General features: G+C 35.4%; 1 protein-coding gene across 5 annotated transcripts in view; it reads left to right on the top strand.

Annotated features, from left to right (window-relative positions):
• Window positions 1-15,337, top strand: part of DPP10 (dipeptidyl peptidase like 10) — a 1,432,672-nt gene that overhangs the window by 1,301,388 nt on the left and 115,947 nt on the right. For all 5 annotated transcript variants that reach the window (XM_063631313.1, XM_055262569.2, XM_055262570.2 and 2 more), the window contains one exon: window positions 13,059-13,179. In XM_063631313.1, the coding sequence (XP_063487383.1) occupies window positions 13,059-13,179 (121 nt within the window). The remainder of the gene's footprint in view (window positions 1-13,058; window positions 13,180-15,337) is intronic.

The raw sequence follows: 15,337 nt of genomic DNA, 5'->3' as shown, positions 1-15,337 counted from the left end.
AAAGCCGGGCTCAGTGGCTCATGCCTGTCATCCCAGCACTTTGGGAGGCCGAAGGAGGCGGATCACCTGAGGTCAGGAGTTCAAGACCAGCCTGACCAACATGGAGAAACTCTGTCTCTACTAAAAACACAAAATTAGCTGGGTGTGGTGGCATACGCCTGTAATCCCAGCTGCTTAGGAGGCTGAGGCAGGAGAATCACTTGAACCCAGGAGGTGGAGGTTGCAGTGAGCCAAGATCATGCCAATGCACTCCAGCCTGGGCAACAAGAGCAAAACTCCGTCTCAAAAAAAAAAAAGAAAAGAAAAAGAGAAAAATCTACTGGAACTTGTTGGCCCAGCTAAAATACCATGGCTCATCTGAAGGCTTTTTTTGACCCTCCCATCTCTCAACCAGATTCAGACTGTTTCATGACCTTCCCTCAGATTCCAATAACACTTTATGCTTCACTATATTATAAACATACCATACCATATTTGGTAATTTATTAGCTCTTCCTTATCCTTCTCATGTTAAATTGAGAATTGTTCAGCATCAAGGGCTGTGATTTAGTCGCTATTGTTTCACAGACACATTAGGACCGCAGTGAAACTGTATAGGAATGAGTGAACTGTATAATCATCATGTCTCCGTGCATACCCACACAATTGTACACATGCACGCTTTTCTTTTTCCTTTTATCTTTACATTTTCTTTGTTAATACATTTAAAACTATTTCTCCCAAATAGCAAATATATATTTACATGTTTCTTTAAATGATATGAAACTTACAATATCATTTGGCATTAACATTTGACAAAAATGCTATTTTTCCAGGAAGGCTACCTAGCTGTTCTGACCAAGGTATCTTTTCTGTTTTATGTATCAATGTCTTCTCCAATGAACAAGCAAATAATACAAATACAGACATTGATCCATATTTATGCAATGGCAAATGAATGCGGTTCACTAAGGCAGAAACTGCCTTTTAGGTGGATTAAGAGATCAATTCTAAACCATATACTTTGCTGGTAATTTCAGCCTGAAGAATTTGATTTTTCTTCTTTGCGGAACGTGTAGTAATACAATATTGTTGTTGTCATTGAATTGGACAATATCAATGAAAACACTAACAGACAGTTTCTGTTTTGTTATATTGGAAAATGCAGTTAGAACTGAAGAGGGGAACAACAGGGAATAATTTATTGCAAACAACCCAACATGAATTACTGAGAATTAGGAATTACTCTGTTGAATACCTTTTGACATGCCTTTCACCCCCAAATTAAAAGTTATTAGGGTATATTGTGATGTAGTTATGTATACATCATAGGTAGTATGTAGTTGTATCCCATTGTAACAGACAGATTAACTGAAGTTCAAGGGATAGCCAATTCTATAGAATCTCATAGGGAGAAAAAGATTCAGGGAAGTATTCTAACTGCTTTTTATTGCAGATCCTAAGTTAGGCTTGAATTTAAGTGATTCTCATCCTCAGTCATCATGGGTTCAATTAAATTTAAGTTCATAAGAATACTAACAGGAATAAATTAATTCTAGACATGGGCATTTTGGAACCAAATTCGCTTTTCTATGATTATTTTACTGGTATACATTGTGTTTGAAGAATATAGTAAAAAAACAGTTGGATGTTTCTGTATTGCAAAAACAGACAAACAAACAAACAATATTTATTCATTTGTGGCCAAAGATGCCTTGAAATTTTATGAAGTAGTATAAAAAGTCAAGCTGTGGGAAAAATGTGCGTGGGAGATAACCAAGCCTAGTTCCACCTTCTGCATTTTTCAATTTGTTTTCTTATCAGCATGCCCATAAACTGGAAAACCATTAGGCACAAACCCATTGATAAGCATATGAGAATTTCTTCTTGTGTCCCTCATTCTTCTTTATGGAATCGTTTATAAAAATTTGGGAATCCCCATTTGAAATACAAAGAGTTACAATACAAATGTAAAAACAAATTATTTTAACGTCAGAGGCTGAAATGCACATGCAGGATCCCTTTTGTTAATCTTTGGATGAATGAGAGGGAGGGACACCTACCTGGGAAGAAATAGTAGTTAATTCGGCTCACTACCAACAGAAATGACAGTGAAGGACTTTCTTAACATCGAGGCTTTGAAGGTTAAACTGTTGCATGTCACTTTCCAATTATTAGGATGCCTGGTAGTAAGCAACAGAAATAGACTCAGGTTTACTTCAAGAGAAAATGAATTCATTAAAAATATTACTGGGTGCAGCACACCAACATGGCACATGTATACATGTGTAAGTAACCTGCACATTGTGCACATGTACCCTAAAACTTAAAGTATAATTAAAAAAATAAAATAAATAAATAAATAAATAAATAAATAAATAAGAGGACAGGCTTTGGAGCCAGGCTGCCTGTATTTGTGTTGAGTTTCACCATTACCTACCAGCTGTGTAAACTTGGGCAAGTTACTTAATGTCTTTGTCCTCAGTTTCCTCATCTGTAAAGGATAATTGTAACCACTTCTTAGGTTTTTGTGAGTGCTTAGAAGCAACCAAAAAATGTTAGCTCTCAAAAAAATATATATATGTATATATATCTATAAGTTCTCAGAATCAAAGAGAAAGTTGGAATTTCAGGACTGGAAAATGAACAGGCGTTAGGAGGGCCCACACATTTTTGAACATAGGAGTGTGTTCAGGAAAATCTGATTAGGATGCTGCAACTGGAAGCCACATTAATGGGCATGCACCACACCACCCTTGCTGGATACTGAGGGTCTGCTGTTGCTCTTGTGAATAATTTTTCAATTACAGTTTTATTATCTCAAAATTCAGGGTCCTGGGTGGGGGCGCGACCTAAGGATATTTTATCTGGATTTTGTCTTATGATTAAAGACTGGGTTGTACTTTCCACCAATATTCACATAATACAAGGATCTCCCAAAATAGAAAGAGAAGTCAGACGTGGAGTAGCCAAATAAGAGGAAAAAAATGTATACTAGGTAGCCGCACTAGAGAAAATGGGTGCGTGGTCATTAATTTACCATCTTTAAATGCATATACTAATTTTCGGGGTAACTGGATAAAAATGTTTGATTCTTTCTAAATTGTAATTATATTTTTTATCTTTTGTAGCAAATTACTTACTACTAGCTTCCAGTAATTAAAAAAAAATCAAACATCTATGTACGGGTACACTGACCAATATCCATGACCCGATTTTGGTTTATTTAAACCTGTAAACAGCCATGAGAAGTATTAATATCGCATCTTTACAAATGAGAAAACAGACTCAGAGAGATGAAGTAACACGATTGCCCAAATATTACAAAGAGCAATTGACATTGTCAGGATGAGATCTCATGTCTCTCTGATAGAAATTTTATTTTTCTACAGAACCATGAAAAAAGTTATCTTGCAGATAACATAGTTGTCATTTCATTCACTATTGACTCTCTCTACATTTCTTAGATCTCTTTTTTTCTGTATTTTTTTCTTTACTAAAAATCATGCTTTTATTTTTATTTTCCATTTTGAGTTCTATTGCAATCAGTCATATTAGGCAGTAACATTTTCTCCTAAATTAATGCCCCCATCCATTGGTTTTATTTTTCCTTTTTCTCCATATCTGTATTAATTTGTGTATGGTTGTAATGAAAAGTCACATTAGAACATAAGATCTTGGCCGGGCGCGGTGGCTCACGCTTGTAATCCCAGCACTTTGGGAGGCCGAGGCGGGCGGATCACGAGGTCAGGAGATCGAGACCACGGTGAAACCCCGTCTCTACCAAAAATACAAAAAATTAGCCGGGCGTGGTGGCGGGCGCCTGTAGTCCCAGCTACTCGGAGAGGCTGAGGCAGGAGAATGGCGTGAACCCGGGAGGCGGAGCTTGCAGTGAGCCGAGATTGCGCCACTGCACTCCAGCCTGGGCGACAGAGCGAGACTCCGTCTCAAAAAAAAAAAAAAAAAAAGAACATAAGATCTTGTATTTTTTTAATCTTTAAACCTCAAGGCTCAGCACAGGGCCTAGCACATAGGAGGTAACTGATACGTATTTGCTTTATGATAATGGGCTTGAAGAAGGAAAATAAGGCATGACAATGGGGTGGTAAAGGAAAAGTGAAAAAGGAGAAAGTTGGGTAGAGAAGAAAATGGATATGCAATGACTAGATAAAACCGTCTTCTAGCACTTTGACCTGCATAAATCGACACATAAGGGATTTTTAAATAACAGTTATGATACTGATGACTGTTTGTCTCCTGTGGGTTCCAGTTTATTTCTTGGGGCCTGTAAATATTTTTCTTAATGTTTTCAATTACCAAAATGATTTATTCATCACAAGGTCTTCTCTTATGCTAAATAAGTTTTATGAACTGACATAGCCAAGAGAAAGTCTGTTATTATATTTCTTATATTCCATTTATTGGAGTTGGTCTTTTTGCTAATTTTTGTCTGGTATCCATTTATCTCCTAAAAAGCATAGATTAAAAGATAAGCCTTTAGGACTGGTAAGTGACTTTCATAATTATGAATTTAAGACAATGGGACGTATTTCATTTCTTTGAAAATGCATAAAGCGCTGAAAAGATTTTAAGAAATAAGAACTCTTTGAAAGGGCTTCCTGATATGAATAATTGCAAATGTCAAGGGATAAGAGTTTCCTGATAGTGATTCTATTTCTAGAATGTCAGGTACTGATGCGAAGGTGACATGAGTGATTTGAATGAGTTGTTCTATGTCTCAGAGATGGTCCCATAGAGAAATGAAAGCAGTACTTTATAACCAACAGGGAGATTTATTTAAGGCCAAAATGTCAGAGGTAATCAAACTGTTTAACTTGTGCTCATAGCTTTGCTTTGCATTATATAAATGGACACACAGAATTTATCGTGTATTGACAAATTACGGAAACAGAATTTTATAAAAAGTAAAGTTGAATGCTGCATTATAGCTTTCAGTAAATTTTGACAAAAGTCTTTATGGTAATATTCTTAATGAAGTATAAATGCTAATATATATTCTATATAACATTTTTCCTTTTAAGTTTATATTAGTGTGCATGCAACAAAATATACAGAACTGATCCTCATGAACACTTCCATGTACATGGTGCCAAGTGCAGAAACAGAACATTGTTCACACAATTGAAAAACCTCTATTCTGACACCTACCAGTAAATATTTACCCACAAGGATAATCATTATCCTGATTTGTAACATCATTATTGGCTATCACAAATAGCATTACCAAGAACATTTTTGTATGTGTCTTTGGATACAGAAAGCACAGATACAGAAATCTATCTATCTACCCATATAAGTTTCTGTTAGGTATATACCTTAGAGTGGAGTTGCTGAGTCAGACCTCTGCCCTGCTTTGGTAAGAACCGTTAAAAGGATTGACAAATTGATTGTACCAATTTATTCTCCCGCCAGCAGTGCATGAGAGTTCCAATTGCTTCACATCCTTGACAATACTTATTAGTGGCTCTCTTTTCATGTTAGCCATTCTAATTATAATACCAGAATATTTTGTGTGTGTGTTTGCTTATATTCACTCATACTACCAAAAGAATGTAAGTGACATAAATCAAAATAAGCACTTTTCATTTATCAATTTATACATCAAGATTTTAAAGAGTAATTCCTCCAAATGGTTTCTAGACTAAAATGGAGCATATTGCTTAGAGGAGGAAACTTTTCTTCAATATTCAATGATCCATTTAAAAATATGTCTTAAATACTTCAAAAATTTATATTTATTAAACAATTATAAAGGTTTTGCAACATCTTATATACATGATGGAATTCAAGGTGTCTTATTCTTACAATCCCTTTCTCGGATAAAAAATAACTGTAAATGTACTTACATGTTTTAATATGGTCTATACTATAATACTTGTTTATTTATTGAAATAAAATATAGCATGCTGGAGGTTTCTATGTGAAACAGAAACCTAATAGTGATTTTATTTCACTGAAGAATTTCCATGTGTCTCATTTATTTCCCAAACAATATTATATCAAGTTTAAAGACAAATATTTAGTTTATTCTAAGATGTGTTCTTAAAGACATTGATAAACTGGCATGACTAAAAAATTAAATGAAATCAAATTTTTACCTCATAAAACAAAAGGTCTAAGGTTCCAGATAAATTTTGAAGCCAGTGTTTTGTCAGAGGCCATGGTAAGGCTGGAATATGGGTGGTGGGCTGGGAGCCAAAAGGAGCTGAGGATATGGTTGCTGGAATGTTCAAGTTCTATTAGGCAGGAAAGAAGGTGAGAACTTCATAGGCTTTGAAAGATATGCAACCAGTGCTAAAAAGAGGTGCAGTGATTGACTCTGGAAGATGAAGCTTAGGATTCAAGTGGGAGATACTAAAACATTGGCATTGAAATTCACAAACATTTTAGGCACATACATTTAAGACATATGTTGGGAATCATGACTCCATTTTGCCAATTATAATTCTTATTAGGCAGAATATCTGAATCATTCTTCTGCCAGCAGTCTCCCATGTTCATCACCTATTCTGTAACTATCACCAATTATTTTCCCCAATATTTTCCTAAAGCTGATTAAACACTCTTGGGTCATAACAAATTTACATTTGTCAATAACTGAAAAAAGTAGATTCAAACTATGTGATCTAGCATTCAAGCTGCCCTATGGTTTTGTACAAACTTAACCTTTACAGCAACCATATCATCATATGTATATTATCACAAAAATTAATGTTGGTACTTTATTCATAAATAAACATGTATAATTTACATACATAAACTTGTATAAGTCATGTACAACAATAAATATAGTGACTAATCATCAGGGAAATGCAAATCAAAACCACAATGAGATATTGCCTCACACCTGTCAAGACAGCTATTAAAAAAAAAAAAGTGTTGGTAAAAATGTGGAGAAATTGGAACTCTCATACACTGTTCAGTATAAAAAATAATCCAGGTACTATATGAAAACAGCATGAAAGTTCCTCAACAAATTAAAAATAAAACTGCCTTATGATCTAGCAGTGCCAGTTCTGGGTATTTATTCGAAATAATTGAAATTGAAATCTCAAAGAGTTATCAGCACTCCTATGTTCATTGCAGCACTATTCACAATAGCCAGGATGTAGAAACAGTCCCAATGTCCATCAACAGATAAATGGATAATGTGCTATATATATGCAATGGAATACTATGCAGGCTTTAAAAAGAAGGAAATTGTGCAATATGCAACAACATAGATGAAACTTGAAGACATTATGCTAAGTGAAATAAGCCAGGCACAGAAAGACAAATACTGCATGATTCCCCTTTTATGGGGAATCAAAAATAGTCAAATACATAGAATTTAAGAGTGAAATGGTGGTTGCAAGGGGCTGAGGGAGAAGGGAAAATGGGAAGTTACTAATCAACAGGCACAGAATTTGCGTCAAGTGAGATTAGTAAGCTCTAGAGATCAGCTGGACAACATTATACCTAGAGTCAATGATAATGCATTGTACGCTTACACATTTAAGAGGGTAGATTTCATGTTGTGTTCTTACCACACAGTTTTTTTAAGTCTTTAAAATATTTTCCTAGCCCTTTCTGTTTGACTACCTGCTTTCCACTTCTGTGCCCCACTGTACATCCACCCATATTAAAAGGCAAACACAGATCCTTCCATAGTCTCCCCCTGCTTTTATGTATTTGTAAAATACAGTCATATATCACTTGATGGGGATGTGTTCTGAGAAATGTGTTGCTGGGCAATTTTGTCATTGTGCAAACATCAGAGGGTATATCTATACACACCTATTTTGTATAGCTTACGACGAATAGGCTATATGGTACAGTTTATTGGTCCTAAGCTACAAACCTCCGAATCACGTTACTGTACTGAATATTTTGGGCAACTGCAACACAATGGTATGTATCTTTGTATCAAACATATAGACACGTAGAAAAGACACAGCAAAAATAGAGTATTAAAATCTCACGGACCACCCTCATGTACGTGGTCTGTTACTGACCAAAACATTGTAATGCAGTGCCTGGCTATAATGTACAAGCAACTATATTCATACATTTTTGTACTGTTTCAGTAAAGTTTTCCAAATGGGAAAACAGATACTACTCTAGTGGTTCAGAGAGAAGAGATTTAATACAGATAATTGTTACAAACAAAGTTGTAAAGGCTGGAGGGGCCGAAGTGGTGATATGCAGAACCCATAAACACATGTTGCCATTATCAAGGCAGGATCCCGGAGCTTACACTCCCATGACCACTGCCACTGAGGTACTATTGCTGAAGCTGGTGTGCCAGAGCCACTGCCAGATGCTTCCAGTTTCTGACTGGTGGCGCTCTCCTTTTTTTTGCGGAAAGTAACTAGAAGTCAACTAGCAAAGAAGCTGAGAAGACTATTTTGAAAGGAAGTCTTAGAAATGTTAATTTCAGACTTTCTAACCACCCCCAGTAATAAAAAAACATACAGGGGCAGGAGCAGGGCTGAGTACCAACAGACAACCTCCAATGTGTATGTGTCGGTGAGATTACTGATAATATAAATTTATGTTAGTATTGTCATTATCTGGTGTATAAAGAAGGGCTCACATTGAATTCTTTGTTGTTTTTGTTTTTCTTTGGTTTTCTGTCTTGCTTTTGTCACTTGACGAGATCTCAGTGGAATTTTTCCAAGTCAACTTTATTCTTTTCCAAGCACAAATTTATTCTCTTCAAGTCGTGAATGTTATTATATGGTGTGGATGAATAGTAATCCATCCAGGCATTCAATTATGATGAGTTTTCATCTTGACTCTCTGACAATTACTGTGAGTTTTCACTTTGGCTCTTCTTTTGGCTGAAATAAACATCACTGCTCATTGTTCTCTACAGGTTGGTGTATTTCTTTTAAAAAAAAAAAAAAAAAACAAAGTCCCAGGTTTAGGATTGCTGGTGAGATGGAATATGTTTTGTTTGCAATTGCCATTTTATATTCCCAGATCGCAATAACACATTATAATTTTACAACTAAATTAGAAAAGGACAGTTTTCACTGCATCCCTGCCACCAGTAGGCATTATCTGGGATACTTTCTTAATTACAATTTTATTTCCCAGAAAGCAAGCCATGGTAGAATGAATGCAAATACTATCCCAACTCCACTGTAACTTTGCAGAACTTTCCAAACCATTATAATGCATGGAGACTTTTGAATGATTCACCATTTTCAAATTTAAAATTGTCATGAAAATTACTCAAATCAGTGAAGGCAGAATAGCGTTTCAGTAATATTTCAGCTAAAACAGGTCTAATGTTTAATTACGTATCTTTTGTGTTTTTATTTTCTTTTAAGATGGCTAAAATGTTGTGAGAGTGCTATTGTAAGTTTGTATCAGCCATTGTCACAGGTTGAATCACTCATGGTAAGCTAATTTCCATTGTAATTGCATTCAAACTCAAGATCTTCATAACCTTTAATATCAAATTTTCATTTCTTGCCACATGTTCATCACAAGTTGTGTGTCAGTGTGGAGAGAATCTGCCTAATGGCTCTTCACCCAGAAATCCAGGCTGCTAGGTGTCCAGCATCTGGTGAATTTGCTGGTAGTTGTGGCAGAAGAGAAGGTGGCAAATTAAGAATTGACTCTTAGAGACTTCTGCCCAGCCGTCATGTATATTGGGTCCAATCATTTGTTAATGAGCAACATTGACTAACACATTGATTCGAATATTCCTTGAAACGTTTATTACGTATTTCCTAACTTGACATAATGCAGCACATAGTATTTCAATTGTTCTTCTATTATTTTTATGGTGACTTTACCCATTTTGAATTATTTTATGGGTAGAGTAAGACTATTGATTTTGAAAAACTGGGAAGTTGGCTGGCTCTGCAAATTGAAGAGTTAACTGGTCAAATAGCTTTCCCTTTTTATTTGTTATGCTGCTTAGGTGTTGTATTTGTTCTTGCATTGTTATAGAGAAACACCTGAGACTGGGTAATTTATAAAGAAAAGAGGTTTAAGTGATTCAAGTTTCTGCAGGTTGTGCAAGCATGGCATACACATCTGCTCAGCTTCTGGGGAGGCCTCATTGGTGTTTACTCATGGCAGAAGGTGAAGCAGGAGCAGGAATATCACATGGCTAGAGAAGCAGTAAGACAGAGTGAGGTGGTGGGATGCCACACACTTTCAAACAGCCAGATCTCACATGAACCCACTCATATTATGAGGATGGCACTCAGCTGTGAGGGATGCATGCCCATGACCTAAACACCTCCCACCAGGCCTCATCTCCAACACTAGCGATTACATCTCAAAATGAGATTTGGCAGGGACATAGATCTAAACCATATCAGGCGACTCACTGAAGAAAATAATAGTATAAAATATTATGACAGTTTAATCAATAACATTAGGATAAATAGCATGAGTGTGTATCATATTTTCATTGTGATTTAAATCTAAATGCAGCCCTTGATGATTGTCCTTTGGGTCCAGTTTAATTTCATCAGAGTGCTCAGACAGTACCTGGGATACTTGCAGCTCTCAAATTGTTACTAGTGGTTAGAGTTTTCAATTATTGTTTGAAACAAATACAACTCAAGGATAAACTTTGATAATTGAAAAGGGATTTTAGGATATTAAAAATGCACACTTTCATGAAGATAACTAATTATTTTTTATCCACTGAAGATAACATCTTATGGACATTCTCTCGTATTACAGCTTTCAGTGGCATGGCATTAAAATTCTGATTCCATATTGCTTGTTCTTCTACATTGAAGCAGATGTCAGTTTCATATGGATTCTGAGTATCCAATCTGTCAAATATAAGTGTAATTACTGGTCAATAGTTTAGGATAATTTTTACATCTGTTGAAGTCTTGGAGGTTTTATTAATTATTTTGACTTAGATTTATTCCCTTCAGAAAGCTGAGAATTTAGAACCATATTACTTTGGGTGAGGTCACCTCCACTCCTAATAAGAGCAACATGTGCTGAGTAGTCCACGTGTGCATGATCTGTGCTGTTATGACTCACAAGTCCTACTAGAAGTTTCAGGTACAGGAAAGGAATTTCCTCCAAGTAAGGAAAACAATGTGCACCTGCATTGTATACTGTTTGTGAAAAGCAAGAGGATGTAGTATTCGAAAGGTGTAAAGCTTATGCTTTAGTTGGCTAGAACAAAGTTCATATTTTTTCTCAGTTATCAGGGGTCGTGAAAGTCATTAAATCCAACTTCTATCCAGTGTCAGGGAAACTGAGAGGTAGTTCTCAAACTTTTCCTAAGTGTGATCCACATAATTTTAGTAATAAGCTTATTTCTTATTTCATTGTCGCACCTGAGAACTTTCTAACTGAGGTGGAAGCAATAAATATCATTTGTGAATAGCTCTCTCCTCCTCCATGTCCCTTGCCTTCCTACTATTAATACTACCACTATTGCTGCTACTATTCTGCTGCTACTCCTAATACATATTTAACTAATATAACGTGTACTCTACCAGACAAAACGTTGGGATAATTTACATATCAGCTAAAGCTGTAGAGGTTTCATTTTGACTTAGAGTCTGTTGCCTCCAAAACTCTTAACATTCTGAACCAGGTTATCTTGTGTACAGTCCACCCTGCTTTTAGTAATAGCCCAATGTGTTACTTATTCTGCATTCATCATCTCATTTATTCTTCATCACAGATCTGTAAGGTATGTGTGAGCCTTATTCACATTTTATAAAGTAGAGGACTGAGATTTAGAAAGGTTAAGAATGCTATCAAGGTCATTAGGATTTTAAATTTAGGCTGCCTGGCTATAAAGCCCATGCTTTTAAGCACCCTGCAGTACCCTCCTTTCATTATTTTTATTTATTTTTAAATTCTTACTGTGATATTGAGATTCTCACCTGTGATATAAAAAAGATTCTGTTGTAGTGGTGGAAGTAATAATTAAATACACCCACCTATAAATGCTTGTTAAATCACCAGAATTAAAACAATATCCATGAAATATTCTAGATATTAAAATTGCTCTTGTCACTGTGCACACCAAGATTTAAAACCTGGGGCCTCGTAATTATTCAGAAAATTGTTTTGGAAGTTCTTGTGTTTTCTCTATTTGCTATTGTGTATTAATTCTATAGCATGCTAGGATACACGGGCCCTATGCCATCTTTCACCTTCTTAGTAGAATGTTTGACCTAAACAGCAATTTGTCTTGCCCTGGACAATGTTCTGCTTCCCCTAACCACAGAAACATGGTTCTCTGGAAGGTTATAATACCACATGGGTCAGCACTTTCAAGTATTTGGCATTCAAGACATTGTAAAGCGAATTATAAATAATTTTATCCTGAATTACCTATATCATAGGCACAATCTGACATTGTTTAGTTTGCACTGTTGTTCCTGTTGTTAGGGCTGTTGTTGATATTATTTTGGCAGACTGTGCTATGTTCAAATTAAAACTCCTTCTGGAACTCTCAGTTACAAGGTTATCATTATTGCCGTACTATTTACAAAAGAGTTGCCAAGACTGGTGCACTGGAAGCTGTGTTCCACTTATCAATTCAAAGGAATTTTATTATCATTTCTACCATCAGTGAATCTGTGAGCTGAGCTAGATAGAATCAGAGAGATTATCTAGAGATTATTTTATTGACCACCAAATGCACTTTTGTAAAAGTAAAGACCCCAAATTGAAGCTCTTCAAACAGTCAGTTGGTTTTACTAAAATGGCTTATAGTTACAGTTATCAGTCTCTTGAGAATGCAAAATGTTATCTTAAAGCCAAACCAATTTTGTGTTATAGAGAGAGATTATTAAGTAGTTGAAATATTGTTGCTGAAAATATGGATTTAAAAGTATCAATACCAAGTGCCATGGAATTTCCAAATGACAACTTGATATTGATACAATAAAACAGAAAAAGCCATTAATAATTGAAAGCAATAAAAACATATGCTTTGAATAAAAACAACTTGAAGCCCGTAAATAATACAACATGGCTATTCAGTGATCATTCTGTAATATTAAAGTTTCAAAAGGCATCCTAACCTGCTGGTTTTTTTTGTTTGTTTCACATGTTTCCTGATCCAGATTTATATTTTTGAAAATAATATCTACTATCAACCTGATATAAAGAGCAGTTCATTGCGACTGACATCTTCTGGAAAAGAAGAAATAATTTTTAATGGGATTGCTGACTGGTTGTATGAAGGTGAGTTGATCAGATTTAGTTTCAAAGGAAACAAATGACATATTTTTATACAAAATCTACCCAAAAAATCTATTCATTCCGGAGCGATACTTACAGTACAATTTCTTCTCATTTTCTCTCAAAATTGCCCTCATGCTTTCATATCTTTGCATGTGCTTATATTTTGTGTGGTTGAGATTTACATCTACTTACATGATTCCATGTTTGGTATATATATGTACATATAGGCTAGATAGATATTATTTGTGAGGACAACTAATGAAAGTAAATGGTTACCTTATGTCACTTTGGAATTAGATGCTGAATTTTTTTCTGACTCTCTGGAAAAGAAAAAACAGAAACCTTTATTTCTAAAAAAAAAAAAAAAAAAAATGCATAAAAAGCCACCTGATTTTAGTTATTTCCATTAGGGACATTCTGTCACACTTTATAAGCTATTGCAGAGGGAGCAAAATAAAACCCACATAAAGAGTTATTTTCAATATCTATTGAATCAAGTTTTAGTAATAGCTGAGAATATAAAAATAAATCAGGTGATGAAAATTTATCCAGTTTTTATCACGTACCAATTATCAGCTGAGTTCTAGATATAGATTGCCTGGGGAAGACTCAAAGTATGAGTTTATTACCTATGTTTCAGATGCTTCAGCTGATTTTGGCAAAATATGTCAAGATTTAAAATAAGTCTACTTTATTATAAATTATAAAGCTATGAATCATTCAAAAAGTGAACTTTATTTCATGGGCAATATTTGCAAATGTAATCTCTCTACCTCAGATTTGATATTTTTAATTCTATAAGAAAAATGAATAATTTAGAACAATTATTCGTTCATTCATTCTTTCACTCAAATGATATCATTGAAGGCCTACTGTATTTCGGGTAGGTGTGTAGGTGCTAGGATAAAAGACGGAGCAAAAAGTACTGCTCTGATAACCTGTATATTTACGTGAAATATTTTGTTAGGTGGAGCTATTTTATTAAAGAAGAGACGTTGTAACCCTTGAGATTTATATGTATATGTGTACATATATATTTATATCTATAATAGATTTCTGTGTACATGCCAGCATCAAATAAGATTTTTAGAGGCTACAATTTATTGTGAAGAGCAGTGAGAGCTTCCACGAAAATATCAACAATAAGCGTGCTGTGAAAGTATATATTACAAAAAGAAATAGGTAAGGAGGGTTCATTGGTTGAGAGTCACAGAATCTAAATCTGGCTTTTCTTTTTCAAAGAGATAAATTACTGGAGGGGACTGGGATGGCCCCCAGAATTTAATAAACAGGTGGACAACACATTTAAAATCTGGTTAGTTCTGGCAGTCTAGGTAGCAGGAGCTAACTGAAGTGCAGAGACTAAGACGTGCCCTTTTTCTTCAAAATATTGTTGGTACTGTGTGACACGCTGACAGGTGAAGAAACCATGTTAATGCAGTGTGGTAGGTAGTTGAATCTTAATCAACACAGAATTCTATGGAAGAACAAAGGAATGATACCATTCTAGGGATTTGCAAGCATTTTTTCTAAAGGAGGAACCCTGGCCAACCACAGTAGCTCAAGCCTGTAATCTCAGAGCTGTGGGAGGCCAAGGTGGGAGAATTATTCAAAGCCAGGAGTTCCATACCAGCCTAGGCAACATAGCAAGGTTCTCCTTTCTACTAAAAAATTTTTAAAAATTAGCCAGATGCGGTGGCATGCACCTGTGTTCCTAGCTGAAGAGAGAGGATTATTAATGAGAGAGGATTGCTTGAGCTCAGGAGTCGAAGGCTGCAATGAGCTATGATCCAGGCCCCCGCACTCCAGCTTAGGCAACAGAGTGAGAACCTTACTTCTTAAAACGAGGGAGAGAGAGAGAAAGAGAGAGAGCATCTGAGTCAAGCCTGAACAGTTAACAAGTGTTACGCATGAGAAGAAATTAGGAAGGAAAAATCTAAGCAGATGTAACAATTTGCAAAAACCCACAAGTGTGTCCCTAGGGAACCAAAGTCTCCTTGATATAATTGGGCCATAAAATTTGAGATAAAGGAAGGTAGCAAGAACCAAGGGATAGTGACCTCTATCAATGATTTGGAATTTCAATTATTTTTCTACCATTTAATAGGAAAACTAATAGAACTTTTCAAGTAAGGGAGTGACAAAATTGGATCTTCCA

This window comes from Symphalangus syndactylus, chromosome 22 (assembly GCF_028878055.3).
Source record: "Symphalangus syndactylus isolate Jambi chromosome 22, NHGRI_mSymSyn1-v2.1_pri, whole genome shotgun sequence".
Taxonomy (NCBI): Eukaryota; Metazoa; Chordata; class Mammalia; order Primates; family Hylobatidae; genus Symphalangus; species Symphalangus syndactylus.
Note: the sequence above shows the minus strand (reverse complement) of the source record. Positions and strands in the feature narration are given on the sequence as shown.